At 35.6% G+C, this 13,232-nt stretch overlaps 1 protein-coding gene across 1 annotated transcript; it reads right to left on the bottom strand.

Moving 5' to 3' along the window:
• Positions 1-2,223: 2,223 nt before the first annotated feature.
• Positions 2,224-5,476, bottom strand: LOC128557365 (uncharacterized). The gene is made up of 4 exons (XM_053544680.1): positions 5,378-5,476; positions 4,862-5,044; positions 3,715-3,827; positions 2,224-2,262 (listed from the first exon to the last, which is right to left on the bottom strand). Exons 1-4 carry the CDS (start codon positions 5,388-5,390, stop codon positions 2,224-2,226), a joined length of 348 nt encoding a protein of 115 aa, XP_053400655.1. The 5' UTR covers positions 5,391-5,476.
• Positions 5,477-13,232: the final 7,756 nt, after the last annotated feature.

The raw sequence follows: 13,232 nt of genomic DNA, 5'->3' as shown, positions 1-13,232 counted from the left end.
AACGCTTTAAGCTCAATAACTCTCTTTTATTTAAAGTTGTCTTTCTATCTATTATTACACGAAGAATAATGTTATGCACCGAGCATTTCTTTTTATCTTTATAATATATAACCTTTTATAAAAAAAAGGACCGTTTATTAATTCTGGCTTTTTACACTGTTAACAAATCTTGGCAACGCACTGTTACTGAGCCGCACCATGAGAAAACCAACATAGTGGCTTTGCGACCAGCATGGATCCAGACCAGCCTGCGCATCCGCGCAGTCTTGTCAGGATCCATGCTGTTCGCTTTCAAAGCCTATTGCAATTAAAGAAACCATTAGCGAACAGCATGGATCCTGACCAGACTGCGCGGGATGCGCAGGCTGGTCTGGAACCATGCTGGTCGCAGACCCACTATGTAGTTTTTTTCATGGCGCGGCTCATATTATTATTTACCGTATTCAGCTAAAGAAATCATGCATTCAGATAATGGCTCAGCGACATGTGGCCAGTCATATATACGAACAGACGGTTGGACAGACAACAAGAGTGGGTATAGAAATTATGACTATAGACTTGCTTGCACTAATTAGAGTTAAATTATGACGTACCATTTGTGTCATAAGTCTTAAATCGCTCGAGCGATACCATAATACACGCTCAGTAATACGTCAGAAAAGGTATGAAAACTATATTTTAAAGTTAATACATTCTAATGAAAATTTTCCGCAATATTTTTCATTCATAATTCATACTTTATCCCATGTCCCCTTAATTTTAGAACAAACGTATATGCGATATAAACTAAGAAGAAAAGAATGTTGTAGTTAATCATTCAGTGCGTTTTCTTTACATCTTTTGAATATGTTTTCAATAGCAAAGTCACATACGCCCAGAAAGTACAATAATGTATTGCGCGTCTAAAGGAAATAAACAAACGCTTTCAAATACGGCCTTATTAACAAGAACAAAATATACTGAACCGATATCTGTTATCCGTAAATGATATGATTATTTTAAAGGCCTACAACCAATTGTTCAAAAAAAAAAAAAAAGCAAATGTTAAAATGTGCTGCACAAATAAGTTACGGAAATTAGGCTAACATATTTTTTAATGCATGGTTTCAGTAATTTACTGAAATATTAGAGTGAAATATATCTGATATTTTCATTAAAACATGATTGTAAGTAAATTTACTTGTTTTACGTGTAAAATAAAAATATATTTCGCTCCCGAATACAATCTTACATTTTCTCTTTTGACTACGCCCTGGGCTGCACGATGCCATGGTCGCAGTTCATCGGCAACCAGTAGAAATGTTTTACTCGCAAACATGCAATAAACGTAGATCAGAGTACCTCGGAACGTTTAAATTATTCATGCAAGGAAGCCATCCAGCAGGCTTATGGAAGGTCGGCGGGACTAACCAGGTGTCTGCTTGTGATGAAATGCACGGTGTGTGTGTGTGTGGGGGGGGGGGGGGGGGGGGGGGGGGGGCACCTGGGGTCTTTCGCCGCTTTCGAAGCTAGAAAGTCGCCAAATATCCAGAATACAACAAAAGACCAGGAGTACTTACTGCACGTAGGTGCTTGTCCTGTCCATGTTTTATTTCCCTGACAAATCCTCTCCGAATTACCATACAAGACATACCCAGCATCGCACGTGTAATGTGCGGTGGTAACCGCACCATTTGTCTCTATTGTTACAGATCCTCCATCCGGGAAATCGAGCACAGGACAGGTAACTATATGTGGTTAGTTCAAAATAAGATTTCGCTGATCACATCAATTTATTGTAATATAAAAACCATTCAAAAAGTAAACACATTATTTTCAACAATGCAAATTTTATACAATCACTTATACAACTTTAATAAAGTGCTAAATTTAGTAATCTTCTAAACGAACTAAATTCACAAAAATATAATTACTATGATTTTTTAAGATTAAAGGCTCATAATATAACGTGGCTGCCACATATATTTTTTGTTACGAACATAAATTAATCGATTTCTTGTTACATCGTGTTTTCGATAACTGGTTTCTCAAATTGTTGTTAAAGGCTTGAATATTGATTAACGCAATAAGAAGTTTTATTGAACACTTTGTCATTTTATTACCTTCCTTTATAGTTCTAATGGAAAAAGTTCATGTGCAGTAATGAAAATAGTGTTATTCTAACCGTATAATCATGCATATCATCTATTTGGACAGCTGTTTCATCTGATTTTAACATAGAAATTAAAAGCTTAATGGAACTTTAATACTTACAACAAGTTCCTGAAATTGACAAAAAAATGACATTAAAGACATTGTGGTGGAGGAAAAGTAAATATTTCACAAATTCTTGTAGAAAAAGCATTTCATCTTTATTTCATTTTATTACAACGATTGACGAAATCTTTTGACCAGCCGATGTTTAAGTCTCTCCGCCGACTTATTATTACGCAAAATGTTGTAATCAAGGGCTGGTGTACATGACCACGAAACAAATGCCCTTAGATTTTTTCATCAAATCTCGAAAAAATATCAGAAGGTTTGAGGAAAGTTAAGTAAACCAGCATAACATGTGCTCATTTACTTTTGGTTGCTGGTTTCTGTCATTTCATGTCTTTTGGGCAAAGACACGAAAACACTACAGAACGCAATCGTCGTGCATTCGAATCTTCGCGAGTCGAGACGAAGACGCTAAATATTGCATAGTGCTTACCGTAAGTCGATGTTATTGAGATTAATGCTCCAATAGGATCAGGGAGGCTGGTATCTACAGGGTAACCAGACGATGTTTGTCCGTGCCTACAATACCCTGGTGCCACGGATGCTGTTGTTAGATTATTACTAACGGCCTAAAACAAGTTTTCGTTAAGTGATGCATCAAGACACAAGTTATAAATGATAAATACTTACCGCCAAAACAGTTACCCTCGAAGCAGATATTTTTGTCTGCATCTAAAACCAGTGAAAAACACATTATATTCTTGCTCACTGGACCGGGGTTTCCGGTGATTTTACCCATGCCGGCAAAGCCCATCTGGCACCCTATGCCAGATGATCTTCTTGCTGTTAATATTATACGACTAACGATCCGTGCATCAAAAATGGCGGGGTCTATGTTTCGGCGCACCACTTATGATATACATGTATATTGATTATGAAAAATTCGGCAATGATAGTTGCTGTTTGTACCTTATAGCATATTTCTCGACTTTAAGAAATAACATGAAAAGAAAAAAAACATTTCGCTACAAATGATAAAACTGAACCAGAACTTCCTTGATGAGCGTCAAAAGAACTTCATGACGTCATTTCCGTTTACGGACGTTTATTTCCCGTGCTTTGTTTAAATACGCTACTTTAAGAAAGACTACTACAAAAGACGTATTGGTTTTGTTTGATTTGTTCTTTAATTTGTATAATACGGTTGCAGATGGGAATATCCGGCTCGAGGGTAACTGTTTTTTACGGAAACGAGCCAGTAAGAGTACCTAAAAAGTACCTAAAAGTATTCAAATTCTAATATATACACGAATTCAGCTGTGATAAGAGGATAAAACACTGTCTATGCTAATATATGTATATCACAATTCGAATACATCTAAAATAAAATCATTTTGACAGGTTACGTCAAGGTTTAATCTTTCATCAGAATTTTCATACCAAATGTCTAGTAATGTCAAACAAAAGAACATTATAAAAAAGTAATTTACTGTAATATACACAATTTGCACTTACAAAACATGAAAATTGGAAAGTGTTTACGCCATCAAAAGTTCCACTGTTGTAGACAGTTACATAATTCTCCGAAGCTACCGGAACTGTGTCCACACACCTCACAGAGCTTGTACCTGGTGAAATGTACTACTCTTTCAAATGAAAGGGATATGACTCAAGAAATATTATTGATATACAAAAATTGTAAACTGAAAGCATTGTGTAATGTAAATATGAACTGTCGAAAGCTACAGCTATCACTAAAAGCGATTCATACCACACAGACACCGCTTTGATGCTGGGAAAATAAAATGTTCTGATCATGACCTTTGACCTTCAAGTGTGACCTTGATGTTGGATTCTGGTGAGCATGTCTTGACAAGGTTAACATTTGATGTTGGTGTTTTGAAAATTCCTCTAGTGACTCAGAATATATGACGCGGACACAAATATAAGCTTATTTAGCTTGGAGCTTGGTTAATGGAGTTAAGCGTACTAGGAGAAGCCGGGCAAGGAGGAAAATATTAGGACTCCAACTATAGCTCATTTTGTTACTAGCAGTATGACATCTGGGAAGGGCCAACCCGCTAATGTTGTTAAAACTTGTGGCCCAACCTTTTTGGTTTTTTATGTAATCTGTATATCAATGCATTTTAAATATTCTTACATTTAGTTCGTTTTTTTTTGTATGCATGTCTTGTAAATTTGTATTGTATTTGTATTGAAAGCAATAAAATATGATTAAACTAAATTGGTCAACGCTCTCTGATTCAGTCAGTTTCATTTATATATTTAAAAAAAGTACAGCTTGATTCCTTTTTCTTTCCACCAAATTTTACTGCGTGACTAACGAAGAAGAAAGTTTTCTTCGTATTAAGCAGTGTATTCACAGATAAATAAAGACTAGAACAAAATATATCACTGTCTTTTCACTTTCTATACTGATAATTCTGATGCAATATCCAGTTTAGATAATAAAATGCTAATCTATTTTCGATACTGATAACATCGTAACACTGATTTATATTTGGGATTAAAACGAAGTTAAATAAAACCTCCAAAATCAGCACATGGACACTGCAATATTTTGTTTTCTTTTCATTATCGAAAAACTTGCCCTGGATGTTTTTTTTAATTAAAAATATTGCAAAAACTTAATTTCAATTACCTGAATAGGGTACATCTACAGAACAGCTTGATAAATTGAACGCCATGCTAGAGATATCAGTGCACATGTCCCATGTGTTTCCTCCTGCGGAGCACGATGTCGTTCCACTGGAAGAAGTATGTATGTAGTCAAAACTTCCAAGGAATATCCAGGGACATGGAACAGTTGCTGAGTCCTCCTGACCTGAGATATATACACAACTAAGTTTTATCTAATTTATTTCCTATTATGAGTTGTAATGTTTATTGTGTAATCCTGCTAAGAGATGGAAAGGTCAACAAAATATAAAACAGAACTTGAGCTACATTCTTCTTAGACCAGAAACTTTGTTTTTCTTCTGCAAAATGCTGAGATTTTAATGACCATGTAAAGACTGTTTCTTCTATATATAAGCCTTTTCAAAAATACATTTATCGTCATGTGATAATTGCATTATATAACCAGCAATAAAAGAATCATATTTTTTGGCTGCAGAATTTGAACATGGCCTATTATGCTTTTAATGAATTCTCTAACCTGATTTGATCATGACGTTGTATTCTGCACCGGAAGCGCCGTACGCGTCAAGGCAGATTGTTGGCACAGTGGACAAAGTTCCGTCAGTACTAATGTGATACCGGCCCCAGTCCAAATTATCCTGCTGAGCTGATGACGCATTATAATTAACAATACTTTTATTTACTATGATAATAAAAATGCTTATGGTGATGATAATGCTGCCGCTTTTTCTTCAGCTGCTGAACCACTTAACACAGACAAACTATGAAACTAAATCGTAACTTCGTTGTTGTGCATTTTTGCAACGACATGACGTCATTTCTATTATGGACATTAATTTGCCGCTCTTCATTTAAACATATTTAAATACCTTAAGCACTGTAAGAAAAAGTATTGCAAAAATGTATTTTGATTTACATTATCTGTTTTATAATTTATAAAAATGGCTCGCAAGAGAAATAATATATTACTCGTAAAATTTGTAGATAGGAATATCGTTACCGCAAAATCAGTTACTCTCGAACCGGATATTCCCATCTGCATATATACAACCAGTGACAGATTATATAGCATTGTTGCACCTCAAAATGGTAGCAACGCATTCTGGTAGTCACTACCAAATTCGACCGAGTTTTGGTAACGACAAAATGCGTTGCAAGGGTACATATGATGTATTCAGGATCATGGAATGGAACGTTTTTTGGTAGTTTTTTCTACTTCAGTCGCTGTGATCATTTTTACATTACGCACAAAAGAGAGAGCTAGAAGGAGGGAATGTCTCCTATAAAAATGGTGGGGGAGTGGGTTTGGAGTTCCCCTCCCGAGATATAGTTTTCGTATAAAAACAACCAAAATGTAGATTCCTGAGCGTGTAAAAAGGGCCTCAGACGACGCTTCCTATACAATAACATTGTATTGTTTTGTTGTTTTAATGTGCTAGTGTTGTCGGAGGGATGGTCCACCGAGATTGTTTTAAAGCACGAAAATGTTGAATTCTGTAAAAAGAACGAAGTATAAATGTGAGGATGGCACGTGGGTCCTCCATCTATAGATATTTTTAAACATCCCACTGAATTCAACATTTTTTTCTCTTTAAAGGTGAGGGGTTTCGAGAGTCCACCACAGATATCTTTGAAACACGACGTAAAAGAATGGTAAAATGTAGGCGTGGGCTTACTCGAATAATTTTCCAAAAACTAAATTCTCCGTCGTCAGATTAAAATTTTTATTTTGGTGTATACATGCGAGTGGTATTTGGAGTCCTCTCCGGACAACGCATGGAAAAGATGGGTTCTGTGTGTTAAGATGGGTAAGAAATATATCATTTACTCAGAAATGAAGCTTCCTCCGCAATAAGGTATACGATGTCATATATCTTATCATTTATCTACATATATAAATGCGAATGATTTTTTTCTAAATATTTATCGCAGATTTTGGCTTTTTTTCTTCATTTGTATACGACGTATTATGAGAACACATGCAGAGGGCGAGAGGGCGGCTCCAAAAGTTGTTCGCTGTCTAACTTGAGCAGTTCTTATCCAATGCCCACCAAACTTGGTCAGAATGTTAACATCTCGGACAAGTTCGATAATTAGCCAGGTTGTCATGACTCTCTTTGAAATAATATTGTCCATTCGTCACAAAATATTCTTTTTGTAAATCATGAGATTATTATTAATACCGTTTGTGCGTTGGAGGTGTACATATCCAACGCATTTTGGTACTACATTTTTGTAAACCATCAAATTGGAATGAGTGTAACGCATTTTGGTAGTGACTACCAAAATGCGTTGCTACCATTTTGAGGTGCAACAATAGCATAAACGAAGAAAATTCTATTTTCTTTGGTGTAATGTTAAATAAGACTAAATACTATTACGTTATGTATCTTACATTGGACGCGAGTTCAAAATAACAGAAAATGCACGTGAAAACTTCTTACGTTCCATGACGTAGTATCGGTAGGATACGTCTGTAACCGCCGTCAATTTCAAACAAAGATAGGCGTAGAACGACGACGTATGGAAGATGAAACTGTTCACTGATCTGAAATAAAAGTGGCATCACAATAAATTTAAAGTTTGCTTTGCTTACATAATTGATGTTTATGTATATGAATATAATACCTGTTTTGATCAAACTTAGTTAACTTAAATGTACTACTCGTGTTTGTTAACATTATTATAATTGTGGAAATAAATACAGTTTAACACTTAGCCTGCTTGCGGCAAGTGATTCTGCCTTTGCGACCAGTGCAAACCAAGATCATAGTGCAGACCAAGATCATGGTCTGCATTGTTCGCCATTCAGTCAATATCTTTTTTGGTAAGCACCCGTTTTTAATCCCCCGCCGTAGCGGAGGGATTATAGGAAAGGTCTGCGTCCGTCTTTCCGTCCTTCCGTCCGTCCTTCCGTCTGTCCTTCCGTCCGTAACAAAATCGTGTCCGGTCCATATCTCCTAAACCCCTTGAAGGTTTTTCATGAAACTTGGGTCAAATGATCACCTCATCAAGACGATGTGCAGAACCCATGAGTCAGCCTTGTCGGTTCAAGGTCAAGGTCCCAACTCAAGGTCAAAGGTTTGAGCCTGACATTTTGTGTCCGCTCTATATCTCCTAAACCCCTTGAAGGAATTTTATAAAACTTGGGTCAAATGATCACCTCATCAAGACGATGTGTAGAACCCATGAGTCAGCCATGCCGGCTCAAGGTCAAGGTCACAACTCAAGGTCAAAGGTTTGAGCCTGACATTTTGTGTCCGCTCTATATCTCTTAAACATCTTGAAGGAATTTTATAAAACTTGGGTCAAATGATCACCTCATCAAGACGATGTGCAGAACCCATGAGTCAGTCATGCTGGCTCAAGGTCAAGGTCACAACTTAGGGTCAAAGGTTTGAGCCTTCCATTTTGTGTCCGCTCTATATCTCCTAAACCCCTTGAAGGATTTTCATCAAACTTGGGTCAAACGATCACCTCATCAAGGCGATGTGCAGAACTCATGAGTCAGCCATGTCGGCTCAAGGTCAAGGTCACAACTGAAGGTCAAAGGTTTGAGCCTTCCATTTCGTGTCCGCTCTATATCTCCTAAACCCCTTGAAGGAATTTTATAAAACGTGGGTCAAATGATTACCTCATCAGAACGATGTGCAGGAATTATGAGTCAATCATGCCAGCTCAAGGTCAAGTTCACAACTAAGGGTCGAAGGTTTGAGCCTTCCATTTGGTGTCCACTCTGTAGGTCTCCTAAACCCCTTGAAGGATTTTCATCAAACTTGGGTCAACTGATCACCTCATCCAGAACTCATGAGTCAGCCATGTCAACTCAAGGTCAAGGCCACAACTGAAGGTCAAATGTTTCAGCTCTGTATCTCCTAAACCCCTTGAAGGATTTTCATGAAACTTTGGTCAAATGATCACCTCATCAAGACGTTGTGCAGAATTCATGAGTCAGCCATGTCAGTTCAAGGTCAAGGTCACAGCTAAAATCAAAGGTTTACCCTTTCACTATCCATAGCTGTGGCGGGGGATTTAGCTGTCTTCAGACTGCCTTGTAACAATTGACAGAACCGTCCAAATTGGAAGATGGACAAGTTCATTATAGAAATTTAGCATGGTAAGGGTTAAACCAAACCCTGTATTTGCAGAAATGACCAATATTGAAGACAGCTAAATAACATAAACCTTAAGGTAGTTCTGTACGTTTGGATAGAATTTTTTCTACAATGTAGAATTTGATTAAACTTTGATTTTTCAAAACTTCATAATATACCTAGAAAATTCAGCAAATTAAAAAGATAGGGTCGTGTGCTTGATTTTTTGTTAGACTGATTTGAAAAATTTGGACCTCATGCAATATTTCGTAATGGGAGTCTATGGGAATATCATAACTTTCATAACATTTTCGCAATTATATTTTTTTTCTACAAGGTAGATTTTTATGAAACTTCTCAAGGTTGTTAATAAACATATGACTGATAATTTGGTGAAATCAAATGTATAGGTCCTTGTGCTTATTTTTGAGATATTTGACCATGATTAAAGTGAACCGGATATTTCACGCTAATTTTAAGACATTATTTTGAATTTCTTAACGTGCCATATGTTTTAATATCATATTTTGACTTTAGAAATATAACAACAGTGTCATTGTAATAATTTACTCACAGGTTTCGATTAATTCATAAATTGATTTTCATTTCTGTACGCCAAATCCAGGTTTTATTCTACGTTTTCCGGATAAATGACGTTACGCCATCACTTCCGGCTTTTCAAACGTGCAGAATCACCTTAAGTACCACACTGAAATACAGAATAACTCGTATATTCTTCTTCAGAGGTCGTTAAGGCTAAAATCAAATACCCTAGATAGGGTGACGGTTTATTTTCGCGTCAAGAGCAACAAGAACATTTAAAATACTATAGAGCATGTTAAGCAGCTTTAGCACAGTCTATCAAACTATGAACCGCGAATTCTTAAAAATGTTAATATATATATCGAAACGTTACCCGAAAATAAGTGTTTCGATTGTAGAAAAGTATAAAGAAAAATATACAGAAAAATATGCAGGTTTTGGTCACCTCATCACCAAATAGCCGTCTGATCCGAATTGGTCAATATTTGTGCATTGCCACTCATTGATCACGTGGTACACACTCGGGACTGACCATCCTGACATTGTTGTTTGCGCAAATACAAGGTTCCCGCATGCATTGTCTATCCACACGCTTGACGAAAACCATGGCGGCCAATCTTTTGAAAATGTCAATTATCCTTATATTCAATCTACCTACTTCTTCTTAATGTCTAAAGACATATTCTTAATAGTTGTCAGCCCTTACTGATCTGTTACATACATTATTTTAAAGAAAACAACATTTTGACTTTAAAAAAATTGAATTCCTGTGGCAATGAATTAATAAAACAACAACAACAACAACATAATTTTTCATCATGATAGTATCTTTTTCATTTTTAGATACACTGATAACGGGACTTATCTTGATATTCTAACTGAATATGAATTATATTACATCTGGAAAAAACCCACTCAAACTAGCTAAAGAGGTCTTTTTTTTAGTGAATCATGGGAAATTAATGTGGGTAGGGTAATCAAGAAGTTAGAAGTATCTGGAAAGCAGTTGAAAAAGGTGGAACCACTATAAATCTTGATTGGTCACCAGGGCATGCCGCAGTTGCTGGAAATGAAATTGCAGACGACAGACTAGCTAAGGAAGCTGCACTACAGGCTGAAGAAATGAAAGGAGAGTCAAAAGAACCCATCAATCAAGGGGATGTTAAGAAGGCAGCCAAGTAAACAATTACAATGTTGTGGCAAAGACGATGGTATGGAAAGGGAAATGTATGACTTGAAGCCAAGAGTAAAACTGAAGCAACTGGATTACAGCAAAAGTACAAATCAAAGAATTCTCATAAAATTACAGAGCGGCCATTGCAATTTAAAAGAGCATAGACACAAGGTTGGACTTGACAGTAACCCCCACTGTAAATGTGGTGACCCAGAATCAGTAGAACATTACCTGCTGGAATGTCCAATTATTGAGAATCACAGAGAGATAATGAGAACTGGTATACGTAATCTGGATCTCAAATTGTTACTTAGTTCAGGAGAAAATGACCCATGGAAAGTCATAAGACCCTTTATAATTGACGAACTTACCAAATATATTGATAGGTCAAAGAGATTTGTTAAGTCAGTACTGGCCGATAACACAACCGGACTCCACATAAATGCTTAAATGTTAAAGTTATAATTTCAAAACACTACCTGAGAGACTTTTACATTGCAAGACATTACCGGAGATCGAGACGACAACGATGAGTTATTGCGGCCGGAAGGCTTCGAAATCAAGATCAAGACATTCAAACACTATTTTTACTGATAATTCAAGTGTATGCGTATGGCTAATATTTTATTTCTATTTTATTAGAATAATAAACTCAATAAGAAAATTTGATTTTTTTAAATATGTGGATGAAGTCTAAAAAGACTAAAACGGGAAGTGTAACAGTCTTCGGATAGTCACTATTATCCGGATTTTTCATGATTGAGACATGTTCTAAAATAAGACACTTTATTACAGTAAACACTGGATACTCAGTTGTACTAGCATCTACCTCACGGCCTTTTCTTATCTTTTTAAGACTTTATGTAGTGAATATTAGTGAAAACAGATCAACAAATACCAGACTTTTCAGGATAAAAAAGTACAAATGTATATTATTACAACTGCACTTTATGAATACTATATTTGCAATTGTTGAGAAAATAATCTAAGATAGATATCTGGTGGAAAAAATGATAAATATACTGCTTAATTTCCAAGTCCAGAAATTCATCACTGGTTATAGAAAATCCAGCAGATATATCAAATTATGTATAGAGATAATTAACACTTCATTTTTGGAAAGAAACTCATTACTACATATATTTTAAACAAAATATTAAGATGATGGTTTTGTTTACTATAATGTCTTCAAACACAACAAAATATAATAGTAAATATAATAAGTAGATTAAGAATGTTTCCCTAAAGCAATTTTGAAATTAATGACGTATGCTAGAATTTGGTGCGAAAATTTTCCCAATAACAGAATTTCTTCAAACTTTTGATATTGAAGGACAATGATCTAAGAAACAAAAAGATGCAATAAAAATCATAGGTCATCGGATTCGAAAAAGAGTTATCTGGCCTTTAAAATGGCATTTCCCCCAAAAATGACGTTTTCAAGGGCAGATAACTCTTTTCTCTCCTAGTGAGAGGTAATGGGCCGACTAGCTTAACCTTTAGCCTGCTGGCGGCAAATTATTATGCCTATGCGACCAGTGCAGACAAGATCCGTCTGCACATTTATGCAGGCCTGCACATCCATGCAGGCTGATTATGGTCTGCACTGTCCGCTATTCAGTCAATAATTTTTCACTGAACACTCCTTCAAATAATAAACGGTATTGCCCAAATGGAATGACGGACCAGTCCAATTTAGAAATTTGGGGTACATATCAAAACACAAACTATCTTTATCAGTTGTAAAAAATTGTATTTCCAACAAATTAGTTTGAATATGTTACGAATTCAGTATGAAATTCTTATGATTTTCACATAATACTGTGATTCATTTTCACAAGGCAATATCATTACCCACCCACTTTTTTTCCCATTAAAAAAAAACAGTACTTGTATCAGTCTAAAGATTGCATAACTTTATTTCTACAATTAAGATTTTTGAAATAATTTTCGTATTTAATGTGTCTCAAAATTGCTTCAAAATAAGGAGGAAAAAAATTAGGGGTCATCAAACATATAAGAGAGAGATTCAGTATTTCATCATGAAAGTACCAACATTTTAGAATATTGGGGTTGGATGTCATATAAGCTACAAGTATAAATATTTTCACTAAAAACACCAACACAATATGAACACTTGTGCAAAACATAACTTTAAATAATAAAATAGTTCCAAACCATTTACATCGACATTAAATCATAATAAAACAGATGTAATATTACCCCACCCACTTTTTTTAAAATTAAGTATGAATTATATGGCATTGTTAACACTCTAGCATTAATATTACTACTAATAAACTTTGATAATGTGGCAGTTGACCTCAATACATTTGACACTGTTTATTTTCCAATACAGGTAAATCCAATATTAGTTTTACTATATATCTATGACGGATTATCTTTGAACACCCCTAGACTTATTGGACTCAACTGCCACATTATCAAAGTTTATTAGTATCACAATCTTCACCAAAGTAATAAACAATCTGCATGGCTACATAAGCTAATAGGCTAATGAGTTGGATTTTGGGGATGATCCAACCAGAATATCCAGAGTA

This window comes from Mercenaria mercenaria, chromosome 5, assembly GCF_021730395.1.
Source record: "Mercenaria mercenaria strain notata chromosome 5, MADL_Memer_1, whole genome shotgun sequence".
NCBI lineage: Eukaryota > Metazoa > Mollusca > Bivalvia > Venerida > Veneridae > Mercenaria > Mercenaria mercenaria.
This window is presented reverse-complemented; position numbering and strand designations above follow the sequence as displayed.

Coding starts and splice junctions, on each gene's coding strand:
- LOC128557365 (XM_053544680.1), bottom strand. Junction 3,828..4,861: donor TGTAGATGTACCCTATTCAG/GTAATTGAAATT, acceptor ACATTTCACCAG/GTACAAGCTCTGTGAGGTGT. Junction 2,263..3,714: donor CTTTCCAATTTTCATGTTTT/GTAAGTGCAAAT, acceptor TGTCAATTTCAG/GAACTTGTTGTAAGTATTAA.